Raw genomic sequence first — 18,906 nt, 5'->3', positions numbered from 1 at the left:
GAAGCTCCAGATGAACAGTTATTGTGCTGATGTTGCTTCCAGAGGCAGTTTGGAACTCGGTATTGAGTGTTGCAACCGAGTACACGATATCTATGTGCTTCAGCACTCGGTGATCCCGTTCTATGAGCTTGTGTGGCCTACCACTTCACGGCTGAGCTGCTCCTAGACGTTTCCACTTAATGGCAGAAATGTTACTGACTGACTTGTTGGAAAGGTGGCATCCTATGATGTTGCTACATTGAAAGTCACTGAGCTCTTCAGTAAGGCCATTCTACTGCCAATGCTTGTCTATGGAGATTGCATGGCTGTGTGCTTGATTTTTAATACATCTGTCAGCAACGGATGTGGCTGAAAGAGTCAATTTGAAGGGGTGTCCATACATTTGTGTGTGTGTGTGTGTATATATAGTGTCTTAAAGCTTTTGGCCTAAATGCGTACAGCACTGTAGCAAATGCATTAGGTTAACATGTGAGTGTGACGCTTCAGAGGCTTATGGCATGAAATTCTTCTCTTAGAGATAATGTGTGGGCATCAATTCATCACACCAGTCCATGAATTCTAATACAGGTTTCATAAATGGCATGCAGAATTGCATAGGCTGCCCTAGTTTTCCTAGAATACCATGTAGGCCAGAGCCGTCAAAGCCAGATCAGAGCTGTTTTTATCTCCTTGCAGCAGAAATGGAGAACTTCCTTCAAGTGGTGAACAAGATATCTTGTAGCTACCGCTACTGTACATTGCAGGATGATGGTTTTACTATGGCTAGTCTGGCATGACTGACAGATAAGTGGGGTAAAGATAATGTCCCAAATTACACCCTATCCCTATATAGTGCACTATTTTTTTTTTTACCAGGGCCCATAGGGCTCTGGTCAAAATAAGTGCATTATGTAGGCAATAGGGTGCCATTTGGGACATACAAAATGTAAGGCATTGGCTAACATGTCAGGAAACATCTGTGTCCTCATTAAATTGTATAGCTTTGCCATGTTATCGATATTTAGTGGATAAATGAATGGATGTACCTTGTCATGTTGCCATAAGGCGGTGCTGAGTGTATCTGCAACGCAGCAATGTGAAGCACAGGATGCCCTTATCTGCGAACAAACATTCTCCATTCTGAACAATCATCAAGGTCAGGCATGTTACAATTGATCATAGAATAAATGCAATGCAGTCGCCTACAGAGCTTTTGAAAAGATTACTGGAGGAACAGAAAGTTGGACCACACATTCTGATGGGTGACAGATTGCCAGACTATACTGAATGGTAAAAACATTCTGTACATGCAAACTGTTGTATTACTTAGTTCATCTTCAAAATCATGTAGCCTATCCCTGGAGAGATTCAGGACAGCTTTGGGACTTCACATAAATTGTTGATTGTTTTTTTGTGTCATCATGCTATCCTCTCTCATTAGGTACATATTTGTTGTAATAATTGTGGCAAAGAAGGGGGCCGAGTGATACATGGCAGATATGTGAGGGCAGAACTAATAAACGGGCTCTGCCCTCTCACTAAGGGTTGGCCAGATAAGGAACTACAAAGCACAAAATGTCTGACCCAAAAGAGAGAGAAACTACAATCCACAGAAGCAAGTGGAACGCTTGCAAGGTGGGGCCGACTCACGTATATAAGGGGTCAAGCCACACCAGGAAGAAAGGAGAGCATGGAGCTGTGAACCATTGAAAAGAGAAAGTGATCATATATCTGCTGGATTTACTGTGTATGACTTGGACTTACCTGTTGTCTGTTTTGGACCCTGATCTATCGAGAACCTGATTTGTGTACCGAACCCTGCTCTCCTCGAACACGCCTGCGGCCCGGAATGGTCCAGGCTGGAGAAAAAACATTCAGGTGCTGTCCTGTTAGTTATTTCCATCTGGTGTGATTTTGTGTCGGTCTCCCGCTTAATTTGTGTACAAACTCTCCTAACCTTGAAGAGAATTGTCACATAATGTTTGATAGGAGATCCTATAGCAAGGCTACAGCCGCCATTGGAAAGATGAAGTGAGAGTACAGTGGAATATAGTAGATCTGTGGGTCTGGTTTGGCCTTGGTCTCTGGCTGGTCACATTTCTGAGTCAGAGGGCTGTGTGGAACTCTGTCATTAGTGAGCACCACTCTGTGTCTATGGGCCAATGGGCTGCCTCCCTCTGCCTGCTCTCTTGGGGAAAATACTACCCTGTAATGTAATGGCTGGCCTGATGTATCTATTTAGCTACTACTCCTTACTCCAAACATCTCCTATGGTCATCATTACAGCTTCTGACTTGGAGAAGAGGAAAACTCCTGCTTTACTACCTCAGTATTGGTTGGCTGGGGAGTTTTAATGCTGAGGTGTACCGACTCCGAGGTACTTTGAGTGCACAATGCACATACCGTAGCACTCCAGGACCAGGGTTGGTTGGTTACCACTGCACTGTGTTTGCCTAATATCGTACCAGATGTGAGTTCAGCTCCCAGCGTTGCCTTTCATGAGGGCTAGTTATGGAAAGATTTGGAAGGCTGTGTGGAGGTGTTTTGCTCTGTCAGAGCATTCCTTTTATTTGTTGACTGTATATAAAGAGCTGTATTAGGGATGATGGATCATGGGTGCTGTCACAACACTCCTCATGGGGGCTGTCACAACACTATCTTCACAACAACACTCATCATGAAGGGTTTGTTTCTGCCTTTCAGGACCATTCCAAACACACATAGGCAAAAATCCCAGGGGGGACGGGGGGGACACGACCCCCCCACCCTGGGAAAAATATGATTTGTCCCCCCCCCCCAATATATCACTGTTAACATAACTATGTAATTTCAATAATGTTAATAATACGCAATGAAAGCACTTATGCTGATTATAGACACTTAATAGCGCGTTTTTAAGTTTCAAATGATTGCGACCCCCGCCCTTTTCCTCACAATGGTTTGATCCACTGCCAGTTCCTTAGCTGGCAAGGTAAAAGAGAGCTCGTATCTACTGTGTGAAAGGCACTCAAACCTCACGTCAGTTACGTGCATTATCTAGTCAATCGGCCATAGCAATGTTTGTTTTATGTTGGCAGGGTTCACACACACACACTAGCTGAATTTGCAGAGCTAGCACGCAAACTAAAGTAAACATTAACCATCAAGCTAGCTAGTACCTATTCCATTTATGTGGCGTCGTCAAAGATGGAATCTTTGCTATCGTCAGTTTATTCCAAGATCAGCATGCAGCTGGAGTGCTTCAAAGTCCCTGTGATAAGGTTAGAGATAAACAAGTCCAAACTGAACAGAACAGAACTACACTCTCTTCTACCATTGTTTTAAATATATTTAATGGTCTCGTTGCAAAAGCTAAATTGTCGCTAGTGAACTTTTTTTATTTTATTTTATTTCACCTTTATTAAACCAGGTAGCAAAGATTATAGCAAACACCACAGAAACGGAATTGGTGCTCGCTAGCTTTGCAAATTCAGCTATTGTTGTAAGCCAGCCAATATGAAACAAACTATATTAAAATTACGAAAGGTTGCAGCATATGTTGTGTAAATGGTGAACTCATACAGCTGTCAACTCTTGTCACTGCAATCCGTTTCACATGTGCTAGCTACCTTTTAGATCGAAGCACATATAGAATGATAGAAGATAAGATGATAGAAGCCCATCTCCTACTGTAAATAACCTACACACTATGTGTGTGTGTAGCCAGCCAGCCAGGTAGAAAAATGGCAGAAAAAAGACGGACATCAGAGTATTTTTCAGTACACCAAAACGCAAAGTAAGAACCCTAGTAGCCTAATATCTCAAAGACTAGTTGATAAAATGTTCATAAGAAAGAAGTGAAATGCTAATAGAAATGTTTCACAATGATGTCATTAGGCAGAGCAGGCAACAGATGGCACACAGACAGCAGAGTTGGGGACAGATATGCAGGGACAGACTGGCAGAGACAGGGAGTCTCAGGTAAGTTTGTTGAGTCTTTGTTTGGCAACATTATGAAAGGTTCTCAATTTTTTTTAGTTGTAAAATAGGGACATAATTGGAAAATGCCATGGATACCCCCACTCTCAACTTAAACTGGTGACTGAACTAAGATTTGTTTAAGGCAATGGTATTGCTGTTGTGATTAATTGTGTAGTTTTGGGTACCGGTAGTTACGAGTACGGCAAACACCTTATTTCTTTTCTAGGAGACAGACTGTGAGTCAGTGAGGGTAGGGAAAGAGCCAGGGAGAGAGACTTCAGAGAACAATGTCACAGCCACGGCAGGACCAGGTGTCACCCTTGTTGCCAGCAGCACCAGTATAGGGGAGAGTGGCACAGCATTGTCCAGTTACCTCAGTGATGGTACAAAACTATATCAGCCACACCCACAATTTATAGAACCGCAAACTCTTGCCAACAGAGTGTTGACGTTTCAAGAGAGATGGTTTTGCGATTTCCCCTGGCTACATTATAATCCATCAATAAAAGGAGTGTTGTGTTTTCACTGGAGCCAAGGGTTTTCAAGCCAGCCATCTTTTGGCCAAAGAGCAGATGCTGCTGCCTTCATTAGTGCAGGATTTAGGAACTGGAGAAAAGCCATTGAAAAATTCACAGCACATCAAAACTGACAAGCCTTTAGAGGCCACACGGATGACAGTGGGAATTTATACCAGCTTTTGAAACTTAGGGCAGAAGAGGATGATCCCATTTTACTAAAGTGGTTAACAGAGCGTACCACAATGTACAAAGGCCCCAAAGCACGGAATGAAATTCTGAACATCATGGCCAATACAGTCATTCGAGCCATTGCAGCTGAGATTAGGTCTCTTCCGATTGTACAATTTTCAGTAATTGTTGATGGTACTCAAGATGTCTCTGGTGCTGAACAGGAGAGTGTCTGTCTGCGTTATGTTGACCATGACCTTGTCCCTCACAGGGAGTTTATTGGGCTATACAGGGTAGAGGTCGACCGATTATGAATTTTCAATGCCGATACCATGTAATAATAACAATTGCAACAATACTGAATGAACACTTTTATTTTAACTTAATATAATACATAAATACACACACGCACACAGCTCTGAAGTGACAATGATACTGAAGAGTCTGCTTAGGAGACAAATACTCAACTGTTTGAATAAAAATAGAGTTTAAGTTACCTGTGATGAATGTTGAAAACAAAAACCTTAATTTCTATATGCAGGAAATCCTATTTTAATAATGGGCATGGTAAGAATTGACAACCAAAGTGCGAGTCATAATTCCCATGACACCTAGCAAAATCTGAAAAGCGGTTCCTTCATTTATTGCATAGGATATTTTTAGATTCACTTAAAATAAGGTCTGTGTTTCGTGTAGGCTTACATCACCGTGCCAATTTTATAACTGTGTAGATATCCATAGGACAAGGTAACTCTGATCAATATTGGCTAAATATAAGCGAAGATAAAAACATTTGTAGAGTGGATTTATGAAAATATGTTGACAAACATTACCTTATCCTAGTGAGATTTACACGGGTATCAAAACGTCGAGGCGGTTTAAGCCTGCACGAAACAGACCTTATTTGAAGTAGATCAAGACATTCTCTATGGAAGACATGAACGGTAAAATAACGAAGGAACCCCTTTCAAATTCAGCCGCAAGTTATTACAGGAATTATAACGCGTCGACTATTTCTCTCTAAACCATATACCTTTGACTAATCCGGAAACTATCACCTCAAACAAAACGTTTATTCCGTTCCGTATTTTATCTAACGGGTGGCATCCATGAGTCTAAATATTCCTGTTACATTGCACAACCTTCAATGTTGTCATAATTACGGAAAATTCTGGCAAATTAGTTCGCAAAGAGCCAGGCGGCCCAAACTGTTGCATATACCCTGACTCTGCATGCAATGAACGCAAGAGAAATGACACAATTTCCCCTGGTTAATATTGCCTGCTAACCTGGATTTCTATTAGCTAAATATGCAGGTTTAAAAATATATACTTGTGTATTGATTTTAAGAAAGGCATTGATGTTTATGGTTAAGTACACATTGGAACAATGACAGTCATTGATTGATTGTTTTTTATAAGATAAGTTTAATGCTAGCTAGCAACTTACCTTAGCTTACTGCATTCGCTAACAGGCAGGCTCCTCGTGGAGTGCAATGTAATCAGGTGTTAGAGCATTGGACTAGTTAACTGTAAGGTTGCAAGATTGGATCCCCCGAGCTGACAAGGTTAAAAATCTGTTCCTAGGCCATCATTGAAAATAAGAATGTGTTCTTAACTGACTTGCCTAGTTAAATAAAGATTAAATAAAGGTGTACATTTTTTTTTTTTTTACGGCAAATCGGCGCCCAAAAATACCGATTTCCGATTTGTTATGAAAACTTGAAATCGGCCCCGATTAATCGGTCGACCTCTAATACAGGGTGTCGGAGTCAACAGGCGAGGGCATTGCGAAAGTGGCAACTGATGTGTTGTTGAGGCTCAATTTTCCCATGTCTGGCTTACGTGGGTAGAGTTACGATGGTGCCTCAAACATGGCAGGGAAATACACAGGTGCACAGGCAATTGTGAGGAGGCAGCAGCCATTAGCCCTCTATGTACATTGTGGAGCACACAGTAAATCTGATTACACAGGCTGGCTGCTCAGCCGCCCCACTGATCCGGGATTCCCTTTCTTGGGTCCATCAGTTAGGTGTCCTCTATGGCCAGTCAGGAAAGTTTAAGAGCATGTTTGAATCAATTGTCACGTCCAAAGATACAAATCTGACCACCCTGAAACCCCTATGTCCAACAAGGTGGACTGTGCGAATACTGCTATTAGAGCTGTGCTAGGGCAGTATGAGCGGGTACTCAGCAGCCTAGAGAAGATGGCAAAATCTGCATCCAAGACAGCTTCAACTGCCAGTGGCTTATTCGAGCACTTCAGCAAAGTCAAGACTGTGTTGGGCCTCACACTTGCCTTTGCTGTTCTTGGAGAGCTTGAATGTCTAAACATTTCACTGCAGAAGAAAACTCAGACTGTCTCTGGTATGCAGGCTGCAGTCGAGTGTGTGCGGTCATCTCTTAGGGGCAAGAGAAATGACGAAAGCTACCTTTGACTGTATGAGAAAGCAACAACATTGATTGACTCTATTGAATCCATTGAGACACATTCAAGATGATTTGCTGGCAAAGCAGTGGATCACTATAGGGCAGAATTTTTTTAAGTGTTGGATGGTGTGGAGGTTCAGTTTGGTGACCGTTTTGACCAGGACAGTCTAAACGTCCTGCAAAAGTTGGAAAGAACGCTTCTCACGGGGGAGTTGGATGAGTCTCTAGATCAGTACCCAGAGGTGAACATAGATTCTCTTTCAGTGCAGATCCCTCTTTTTCACAACAAATACCCCTGTAGCAGCAGTGAAGAGGCAGCAGAGGTCCTCAGGAGGCTTCCAGTAGATGTGCAGGGGTTGTTTGACCAAGTTGAGGTGCTGATCAGAATTTTGTTTGTGGTGCCAGTGTCTTCATGTGAGGAGTTTCAGTGCACTCCGCAGGTTAAAGACTTGGCTACGGGCTAGCATGGGCCAAGAGAGACTGAACGACGCAGTTGTCTGTAATGTACATAAAGACAGGCTGGACAGCCTCAAGAGGGAAAATATCTGCCAGCAATTTGTTGGATCCATTGAAACCCGCAAACATATGTTCAGTTCTTTTGTTCAGTAATGTGTATAGCAGTGGTTCTCAACCTTTTTTGGGGTACTGGAACCCCTGCATATTTTGAGGCAAGGCAGGCAAGGTTTTGAGCGGTCCTCAGGGACCTCCACCATATTATATGTAAAGTTCCTGGAAACCTTGTGGTACTGAATACGTTCATTACACTTTTTGATTTCACGGACCCCTTTCAATTACACCAGGGACCCCTAGGGGTCCATGGACCCCTGTTTGAAAACCCCTGGTGTATAGTATGATATTTGTTCTTTTGTTTAGTAGATGACAGTACATGACAGTACACTTACTGATTATTTATTTAATGTTATTTTATTTAAAATGGCATACTTTGTGTGACATAGCTGCTGTTTGAAGAGTTGAGCCACTGACTGAAGAATATTAGATTTATTTGGGTTATTCATTGAAGTTGTTATTTTGCTTTTAGAACTGTACTTATTTGTATCTTTTTGTTCTTGTAAAACTATTGTAGTAGACTCAGGCCAGTGGAGACCAACTTTGTGATGGTTCTCAATGGAGATTATTTTAGACGAGATCACACCATGTTCATTGTATTTACGAAAACTGCACCCATACAGTGTACAGTACTATTGTCACCTACTGGCCTTTCTTGGTATTGCTGGTTGTAAGTACAAATACCTGCATACACATACTGGACTGATAAGGAACACTGCTATAACTATTATTATTATTAGTAGTATTATAATGATTTAAACATTTGAACAAGTTGGGACAACCCTTCAGTTAACTACTGTACCTATCAATTATCCAGTAGTAGTGATTATGGTTCCTCAATATACATTTAACATATTACAACGTAGGCTATGTGTTACAGCACTACTTTTGGTGTCCCCCTCAGGAATTGCTCTTGAGAAAATGTCATGTAATTGTCCCCTCCAAAGTTGATATCAGATTTTCGCCCCTGCAAACACAGTCATACAAGTCCCAGTGCTTTACTCTGCCTGCAGTATGGATGGATTTCATATTGTTTAATTTTTTTTTTTTTTTCAATATTACGTGTTTGAATGAAACAATTTTAGCGTGTAAGAAGTGGGTATTTTACTTGTTTACTGAATGCCTTTCTTACTGTAGACTCATTAACCATTCATTTGTTGAAAGGCGTGAAATGATTCTAGAGAGAACAAACTGCATCTAAGAGTGGGTTAATGTCTGGCAGCTTCCCAGCTAAGTCTCTCTGTCTCTCTCGACTTGCAGTATGATGGAGGCTGGCTGTGGGGTTGCCGCGGTGATCGGGAATGCTGCCTCAGGACCCCAGGGAAAACCAGGAAGTGGTGACGTCCTTGAGGGGTGAGCTACTCTCTCACGCGCCACACTGAACCGGTGCTATGTCAGCTGACCAGGACTCTGCAGATATCACACCCATAAATGTAAAGGAGACGTGTGTGGGTGATTGTACGGGCATGTGTTATGTGTATGGGAGGGATTGACAGGGAGGAAGAGAGTGATAGCGAGAGGAATTCTAAAGACATTAGAGATGGCTATGCTATATCATCCCATTGTAAGGGGTTGTGATGACACATGATATCTTCTCTATCTACTGTAAGTATTCTGCAAAACAACCAGGCCTAGAGAGTATAGGATGGCTCTAATTTCATCACAGATCTCCAGCAGATGAGATGAGCTCATTCTTTCAGTGCCAGTGTTCTTGTCCTTATCAGCAGATCTCATGTCTGAGCCCAGGAAGGAAGGAGACATCTCAGGGATTCACTCTTCTTCATTGTACCTGAGAAAAGTTGGGCTGAAAGGACTTTTCTTCCTCTGCCTAGCACACTGACTCAGATTTCAGCTGCAGGTTTTGTGAGGCAATCCCTGGTGGGCCCAGGATGTGTTTTACTGTATGTAGGCTAGGCTATACTCTGGAGCTTTCTGTACCAGTCAGTAGCCATTTGAGACTGTGAAGTTATTTGTTACCACCAGAATAACAAGGATGTAAATACCACAGTTTTCTGGGCCGCTGGTGCAGTGTCATGATTTGATTTGATTTGATTCGATCCCCAAACATAATGTGAATACATCGGTCTCTCTCGCTGGCTCCCTCTGGTGGAACCCCATGGACATTTTTCTTTATTTAAAGTATGTCAAATATAATGTATTTATGGATTCGGATTCTTCCTGTCTCTCTCGGTCCTTCCCTCCCTCTGCCTGTGTAGGGCCATGTCACTGTGTATGACACCAGATGAAGACAAGAACCAGCCTGATCCATACAAGAGCACTACTCTAACAGATAAGTCCCCACAAGGGAGCACAACTGCCATGGTACGGTCTTTTATCGCTAGATGAGGTCTGATAAGAGCACTGTTACCTGGGAATAGCAGTCTCTTAACTCTACTACTATGTAGTCTTATAGATACTGCTAGTATAGGTTTGACCATCTTGTAATTGGTTTACGCTTCAGGAATGTTGAGTATTGTGTGTGTTGATTGGCAGATATTGAGTATTGTGTGTTGATTGGCAGGTACGGAATGATGAGCTCACAGAGCTTCCTGTTGAGCCTGAGCCCACCCTGCGTTCCTGCGTCAGCACAGCCAGCATGAAGGTCAAAAACGTGAAGAAGTAGGTGCTCCTGTCCCCACGGAAACAGGCTATTATGGGCTGTAAAACGGACCTCTAAATCAGGGCAGTAAAATAAAATCTTTCTCTCCGCTCTTTCTTTTCGCTCTTTCTCCTCTTTCTCTCCGCTCTTTCTTTCCGCTCTTTCTTCTCTTTCTCTCCTCTCTTTCTTTCCGTTCTTTCTTCTCTTTTTCTCCGCTCTTTCTCTCCGCTCTCTCTCTCCGCTCTTTCTTCTCTTTCTCTCCGCTCTCTCTCTCCGCTCTTTCTTCTCTTTCTCTCCGCTCTCTCTCCGCTCTTTCTTCTCTTTCTCTCCGCTCTTTCTTCTCTTTCTCTCCGCTCTTTCTTCTCTTTCTCTCCGCTCTTTCTCTCCGCTCTTTCTTCTCTTTCTCTCCGCTCTTTCTTTCCGCTCTTTCTTCTCTTTCTCTCCGCTCTTTCTCTCTGCTCTTTCTTCTCTTTCTCTCCGCTCTTTCTCTCCGCTCTTTCTTCTTTCTCTCCGCTCTTTCTTCTTTCTCTCCGCTCTTTCTTTCCGCTCTTTCTTCTTTCTCTCCGCTCTTTCTTTCCGCTCTTCTCTTTCTTTCCGCTCTTTCTTCTCTTTCTCTCCGCTCTTTCTCTCCGCTCTTTCTTCTCTTTCTTTCTTTTCTTTCTCCGCTCTTTCTCTCCTTTCTCCTCTTTCTCTCTCCGCTCTTTCTCTCTCCTCTTTCTCTCTCCGCTCTTTCTCTCTCCTTTCTCATCTTTCTCTCTCCGCTCTTTCTCTCTCCTTTCTCGCCTCTTTCTCTCCGCTCTTTCTTTCTTCTCTTCTCTCGCGCTATTTTTCTGCTCTTTTTCACTCCTTTTCTTCTCTTCTTTCTCTTCTCTACTTTCTCTTTCTCTCCTTTCTTTCTCTCCTTCTCGCTCTTTCTCGCTCTCTTTCTGCGCTCTCTCTTTCTTATCTCTCGCTCTTCCTTTGCTCTTTTTCTTTGCTCTTTCTCTCTTTCTCGTCTTTCTTCTCTCCTCTCTTTCTTATCTCTCGCTCTTTCTTTGCTCTTTTTCTTTGCTCGTTCTCTCTTTCTCTCTCTGCTCTCTCTTTCTCTCTCCGCTCTTTCTTTCTTTCTCTCTGCTGTTTCTTTTTTTCTCTCTTCGCTCTTTCTTTCTCTTCGCTCTTTCTTCCTCCGCTCTTTCTCTTCGCTCTTTCTTCCTCCGCTCTTTCTCTCCGCTCTTTCTTCTCTTTCTCTCCGCTCTTTCTTCTCTTTCTCTCCGCTCTTTCTTCTCTTTCTCTCTCCGCTCTTTCTCGCTCTGCTCTTTCTCTCTGCTCTTTTTCACTCCTTTTCTCCTTTCCTTCTCTCTTCTTTCTCTTCTCTACTTTCTCTTTCTCTCCTTTTCTTTCTCTCCTTCTCGCTCTGTCTGTGCTCTCTCTTTCTGCGCTCTCTCTTTCTGCGCTCTCTCTTTCTGCGCTCTCTCTTTCTTATCTCTCGCTCTTTCTTTGCTCTTTTTCTTTGCTCTTTCTCTCTTTCTCCTCTCTCTGCTCTCTCTTTCTCTCTCCGCTCTCTCTTTCTCTCTCCGCTCTCTCTTTCTCTCTCCGCTCTCTCTTTCTCTCTCCGCTCTCTCTTTCTCTCTCCGCTCTTTCTCTTCGCTCTTTCTTCTCTTTCTCTCCGCTCTTTCTTTCCGTTCTTTCTTCTCTTTCTCTCCTTTCTCCTCTTTCTCTCTCCTCTCTTTCTCGCTCTCTTTCTGCGCTCTCTCTTATCTCTTGCTCTTTCTTTGCTCTTTTTCTTTGCTCTTTCTCTCTTTCTCCTCTTTTTCTTTTCCCCTCTTTTTCTTCTCTCCTCTTTCTCTTTCTCTCTGCTCTCTCTTTCTCTCTCCGCTCTCTCTTTCTCTCTTTCTCTCTCCGCTCTTTCTCTCCGCTCTTTCTTCTCTTTCTCTCTCCTCTCTTTCTCTCTCCTCTCTTTCTCTCTCCTCTCTTTCTCTCTCTGCTCTTTCTTTCTCTCTCTTCTCTTTCTCTCTCCTTTCTCCTTTCTTTCTCCTCTCTTTCTCTCTCTGCTCTTTCGCTCTTCTCTTTTCTTCTCTCTCTCCCTTTTCTCTCTCTGCTCTTTCTTCTCTCTCCTTCTCTTTTCTCTCTCTTTCGCTCTCTCTGCACCTCAGTGTATCAGCCAGTAGAATACTGATGAGGTGATGCTGCTGTATTACAGGCTGACGTTCCCCAGAGGTCATTTTCCCAGGCTGGCTGAGTGTGCCCACTTCCACTATGAGACCGTTGACTTTGGCACTGTGCAGGTGAGACCCGGCCCAGAACTGAACACTCATACATTCTATAGAGAACAGAAGTCATTTGTTGCTGGTAGTTTGGTAATTGTGTCCTTGGCTCAAGTTCATGTGTAGCTCAGTGGACATCATGGTGAATTGTTCCACAAAATACCTAATTCCCTTAATGGAACCAAGCCATTCCATCAGCAGTTTGTTCTAATTATTTTAGGTCATCCTGTCCCTGCCCCACCCCCATTCCATCTGTACTTTTTCCAAATATGGGAAATTGGAATTTAAATTCTCATTCATTATGTACTTAAAGGGATGCGTTGGGATTTTGGCATGCTTGCAGATACCCATAGACTTCCAGTCATTGCACTAACGCTAGTAAGCATTGGCTTGCAAAAATAAAGCAAACTTCCTTCATACTGGACACAGTGACATCAAAATGGTATCCACTAGTTCATCTGACCCTGGGGAAGTAGATAAAGGGCCTCATTGCCAAAATCCCGAAGTATCCCTTTAATTTGTAAATAAAATTGGATAAGTAATACAGCAGTCAGCAACATGGAATCCAATACATCAGTATATTTAAATGCTGTTTATGAATTTTTCATCCAGTGTCTGTGTATGTTAATCCACTAAATAGCATTCATTCCTCTCTGATCTGCTCAGCTCAGGATAAACCTGTAATCCTCAGTACTAGTTGGATTAAAGTGATGATATCAACCAGAGAAATAGGGGTTTTCTGGACAGACAGCGTTACTGTGGGAGCATCCACAGCCGGTCAGTACTACTGTAGTACAGAGCGTGAACTGTGGCAGCTTTCAACTTCCAGGAGGTGGCAGGAGAGAGCAGTTATGTGCATCACTGGAGAATGTAAGAACATTTAATTGTTTAAGATGTTGCTTTGTTTGCTTAGCTTGCACCTGTGATATCAACCCATAGCCTCATCAGGTGGTCATTTTAGGATGGCCCTAAGGGTAATTTTTGCTGACACTTTAACTGAAGATTCATCGCCATTACAGTCAGCACAGATTTCAGATGGTTGAGTTTTTTTTTTGTGCCTGTGGTGATAATTAGAATCAGTCAAGCGGAAGTGGTTACTCACTCATTTGTGAAAGTGGCTGTTTATTGTCTGCATAATTCCTATGTAATTTTGTTGGCTTGCTAGCAGAGAGCAGTAGTCATCTACTCATTCGCACACTGATGCTTTAACACAGTTTCTAAACCCAGAGGCCCAGCATTGCGAGACTTACGGGAAGGAATAGGAAGCAGACACGGCAGACCAGACTGGGGTTTGGAGTTAGAAAAGTAAAAAATTATTCCGAAGTTGGTAATTTTTTCACAATCTAAAGGCACAACCTAGATTTGAGCCAAAGTCTTAGTAGCTGAACATGTTATTACTCCAACCTAGTGAAAGTGACATACTGGCACGTTTTCATTTTTGTAAAAAAAACTATTTTTTTTAATCAAAGAAGTGCCTTTTTATTTGACGGCGTGCACATGCGCAGTTCGGTTCGAGATGACCGTTAGACCTGATTTACATATTTATGCGCATGAATTTATGCGCCTCTCCCCTCCGGCGTTCGACGTCGCCGGTTTACTAACCACCGGTCCTGGCATCAATCATTACACGCACCTGGCATCAATCATTACTCGTGCCCTAATTTCGTCCACCTTGTTATCTAGAGATTGGACGTTAGCGAGTAATATGCTCGGGAGCGGTGGATGGTGTGCTCGCCTGCTGAGTCTGACCAGTAGGCCGCTCCGTCTGCCTCTCCTGCGGCGACCGCGTTGTTTTGGGTCGGCCTCTGGGATAAGATCGCATGTCCAGGGTGGAGGTCCGAACAAAGGATCCGCTTCGGGAAAGACATATTCCTGGTTGTAATGTTGGTAAGTTGACATCGCTTTTATATCCTATAATTCTTCCCGGCTGTATGTAATAACACTTGAGTTTTTCTGGGCTAACAATGTAAGAAATAATAGATAAAATAATACATAAAAAACAAAGAACTGCATAGTTTTCTAAGGACCTGAAGCGATGCGACCATGTCTGTCAGCGTCATCTTGTGTGGTTGTGGATAGATTTTCCAAATCATGTTGTTTCATTCCATTCTGATCTTCCTACTGCTCTCTAGGTCGCTGAGGCAGTATTCCATCAGGTCTTCCGGCATTATGGCCTTCCGGAGGACATCGTTTCCGACTGTGGCCCCCAATTCACATCACGAGTATGGAGAGCCATTATGGAGAAGCTCTGGGTCACGGTCAGCCTCCACTTCCAGGTATAGGCCTCAGTCTAACGGGCAGGTGGAGAGGACGAACCAGGAGCTGGGGATGTTCCTGAGGAGTCACTGCCAGGACCGGCAGGGAGAGTGGGCCCAATTCCTTCCATGGGCGGAGTACGCCCAGAATTCATTAAGTCACTCTCCACCGGGCTGACTTCGTTCGTTCCAGTGTGTTCTGGATTTTCAGCTTACCCAGGCTCCGTGGACCTCGGGCTAGATCAAAACTCCTGCGGCGGATAATTGGTTCAGCCCCGCAGAAGAAGTGTGGAGCGAGACTCATGTGAGACTCCAGCGCACCGTCCACCGTCAGAAGGAGCAGCCAGACCACCACCGCAGTGGTCTGGAGGATCTCACTTTTTCATGTTTTCCTTCTCAGGCTGTTGGTTTCTGGTCCCCTGGCTGATGCTGTCCCCCACAGCACGCCTCGGCCCCCTCCTGGACGTTGAGGAAGGTCCCACCTATGCCGTCAGATCCCTACTGGACTCCCGAAGTCGTGGGGGTCGGCTCCAGCAACTAGTGAACTGGGAGGGGTACGGCCCAGAGGAGCGGTGTTAGGTTACGGTGGAGGACATTCTGGATCCCAACATAATCTGTAATGTCCATCTTCGCCGTCTGGCCTGCTACTTGTCCTCAGGGCCGTCCCTCTGCACCTGCGTCGTCCTGCAGCTGGAGCCGGATTACTAACCACTGGTCCTGGCAACCATCCTTACGTGCACCTTGCATTGTTCTTTGTTATATTAAACTTACCATCTGCTTCTCGACTCCCAGCGTCTACGTTACAGTCGCCATGACATCGCCTACAAGCGTGATCTGGGATTTCTATTGGGGAAGCAGTTTCTACATGTCATCATACTAAACCATCTTTGCTTTTACTGTTGAAAGGGTGTCAGTGAATTGCTATGTTCACAGCGTGGTATAACATAACCAGCAAGCTATTAAATGTATGCTAAGGGACGTGTGTGAGCTGATGGGAGCTCTAGCACAGTGCATTGCAACTATATAATAGCTGACCTATTGTAGTTGTGGCAGCTGTGATACATTAGATGTGTGACTGGGGCGTAGCTGCTGAACAGAAATCTGTCTGTGACCTTGATCTTCCTACAGGGGGAGATGAGATGTGCTGTGAGAGAAATATCACTAGGGAGAGACCAACCATGCCTCACTGACACTTTTAGTACAGACCACACATACACACAGTGCATTTGGAAAGTATTCAGACCCCTTGACCTTTTCCACATTTTATGTTACAGCCTTATTCTAAAATGGATAAAAAATATATACAGTCGTATGAAAAAGTTTGGGCACCCCTCTGATGCTGCATAATAATTTCCTCTGTCGTCACAGAAAATGATCACAGTGGCATGCCATTCATTTTCTAATAAAAGCTGAGTACTGGGGTATTGTCCGGACAAAGATTTTTAGTGTAGCAATATTAAGTTGTATGAAGTTAAATCAGATGTGAAAAATAGGCTATGCAAAAATGTGGGCACCCTTGTCATTCTGTTGATTTGAATACCTGTAACTACTTAGCACTGATTAATTGGAACACACAATTGGTTTGGTGAGCTCATTAAGCCTTGAACTTCATAGACAAGTGCATCCAATCATGAGAAAAGGTATTTAAGGTGGCCAATTGCAAGTTGTTGTTCTCTTTGTCTCTCCTCTGAAGAGTGGCAACATGGGGGCCTCAAAACAACTCTCAAATGACCTGAAAACAAAGATTGTTCAACATTATGGTTTAGAGGAAGGCTACAAAAAGCTATCGCAGAGATTTAAGCTGTCAGTGTCCACTGTGAGGAACATAGTGAGGAAATGGAAGACCACAGGCACAGTTCTTGTTAAGGCCAGAAGTGGCAGGCCAAGTAAAATATCGGAGAGGCAAAGGCGAAGGATGGTGAGAACGGTCAAAAACAGTCCACAGACCACCTCCAAAGACCTACAACGTCATCTTGCTGCAGATGGTGTCACTGCATCGTTCAACAATTCAGCGCACATTGCACAAGGAGAAGCTGTATGAGAGAGTGATGCGGAAGAAGCCTTTTCTGCACACACGCCACAGAGTCGCTTGAGGTGTGCAAACGCACATTTGGACAAGCCAGCTTCATTTTGGAATAAGGTGCTGTGGACTGATGAAACAAAGATTGAGTTATTTGGTCATAACAAGGGACGTTATGCATGGCGGCAAAAGAACACAGCGTTCCAAGAAAAACACTTGCTACCCACAGTAAAATTTGGTGGGGGTTCCATCATGCTGTGGGGCTGTGTGGCCAGTGCCGGTACTGGGAATCTTGTTAAAGTTGAGGGTCGCATGGATTCCACTCAATATCAGCAGATTCTTGGGAATAATGTTGAAGAATCAGTCACAAAGTTGAAGTTACGCCGGCGCTGGATATTTCAACAAGACAACGACCCAAAACACTGCTCAAAATCTACCCGGGCATTTATGCAGAGGAACAAGTACAATGTTCTGGAATGGCCATCCCAGTCCCCAGACCTGAATATCATTGAGAATCTGTGGGATGATTTGAAGCGGGCTGTCCATGCTCGGCAACCATCAAACCTAACTGAACTGGAGATGTTTTGTAAGGAGGAATGGTCCAAAATACCTTCATCCAGAATCCAGACACTCATTAGAGGCTATGGGAAGCATCTAGAGGCTGTTATTTTAGCAAAAGGAGGCTCTACTAAATATTGATGTGATGTTTCTATTGGGGTGCCCAAATTTATGCACCTGTCTAATTTTGTTTTGATGCATATTGCACATTTTCTGTTAATCCAATAAACCTCATTTCATTACTGAAATATTACTGTGTCCATCAGTTATTTGATAGATCAAAATGAAATTGCTGATCCAAACACCCAATTATTTATAAATGTAAATCATGGAAGTTGTCAGGGGTGCCCAAACTTTTTCATATGACTGTACAGTTGAAGTTGGAAGTTTACATACACTTATGTTAGTCATTAAAACTTGTTTTTCAACCACTTCGCAAATTTCTTGTTAGCAAACTATTGTTTTGGCCAGTCGATTAGGACATCTACTTTGTTCATGACACAAGTAATTTTTCCAACAATTGTTTACAGACAGATTATTTCACTTATAATTCACTGTATCACAATTCAAGTGGGTCAGAAGTTTACATACACTAAGTTGACTGTGCCTTTTAAACAGCTTGGAAAATTCCAGAAAATGATGTCATGGCTTTAGAAGCTTCTGATAGGCTAATTGACGTCAATTGGAGGTGTACCTGTGGATGTATTTCAAGGCCTACCTTCAAACTCAGTGCCTCAAAACAATTGTAGACCTCCACAAGTCTGGTTCATCCTTGGAAGCAATTTCCGAATGCCTGAAGGTACCCCGTTCAACTGTACAAACAATAGTACGCAAGTATAAACACCATGGGACCACGCAGCTGTCATACCGCTCAGGAAGAAGACGCGTTCTGTCTCCTAGAGATGAACGCACTTTGGTGCGAAAAGTGCAAATCAATCCCAGAACAACAGCAAAGAACCTTGTGAAGATGCTGGAGGAAACAGGTACAAAAGTATCTATATCCATAGTAAAACGAGTCCTATATCGATGTAACCTGAAAGGCCGCTGAGCAAGGAAGAAGCCACTGCTCTAAACCGCCATAAAAAAGCTAGACTATGGTTTGCAACTGCACATGGGGACAAAGACTTTTTGGAGAAATGTCCTCTGGTCTAATGAAATAATAGAACTGTTTGGCCATAATGACCATCGTTACGTTTGGAGGACAAAGGGGGAGGCTTGCAAGCCGAAGAACACCATCCCAAACGTGAAGCACGGGGGTGGCAGCATCATGTTGTGGGGGTGCTTTGCTGCAGGAGGGACTGGTGCACTTCACAAAATAGATGGCATCATGAGGCAGGAAAATTATTTGGATCTATTGAAGCAACATCTCAAGACATCAGTCAGGAAGTTAAAGCTTGGTCACAAATGGGTATTCCAAATGGACAATGACCCCAAGCATACTTCCAAAGTTGTGGCAAAATGGCTTAAGGACAACAAAGTCACGGTATTGGAGTGGCCATCACAAAGCCCTGACCTCAATCCTATAGAAAATTTGTGGGCAGAACTGAAAACGCGTGTGCGAGCAAGGAGGCCTACAAACCTGACTCGGTGACACCAGCTCTGTCAGGAGG

General features: G+C 43.5%; 1 protein-coding gene across 4 annotated transcripts in view; it reads left to right on the top strand.

The window, feature by feature from the left end:
* Positions 1–18,906, top strand: part of LOC120028293 (rho GTPase-activating protein 32-like) — a 52,091-nt gene that overhangs the window by 12,178 nt on the left and 21,007 nt on the right. For 2 of the 4 annotated variants that reach the window (XM_038973486.1, XM_038973485.1), the window contains exons 1-5: positions 3,205–3,239; positions 8,882–8,974; positions 9,838–9,943; positions 10,143–10,240; positions 12,400–12,484. In XM_038973486.1, the coding sequence (XP_038829414.1) occupies positions 3,205–3,239; positions 8,882–8,974; positions 9,838–9,943; positions 10,143–10,240; positions 12,400–12,484 (417 nt within the window). Of the gene's footprint in view, positions 1–3,204; positions 3,240–3,902; positions 3,940–8,881; positions 8,975–9,837; positions 9,944–10,142; positions 10,241–12,399; positions 12,485–18,906 lie in introns of those variants that run through there. The other 2 variants (XM_038973487.1, XM_038973488.1) reach the window with 2 other exon arrangements.

The sequence above is a fragment of the Salvelinus namaycush genome, chromosome 34 (genome assembly GCF_016432855.1).
Source record: "Salvelinus namaycush isolate Seneca chromosome 34, SaNama_1.0, whole genome shotgun sequence".
NCBI lineage: Eukaryota > Metazoa > Chordata > Actinopteri > Salmoniformes > Salmonidae > Salvelinus > Salvelinus namaycush.
Note: the sequence above shows the minus strand (reverse complement) of the source record. Positions and strands in the feature narration are given on the sequence as shown.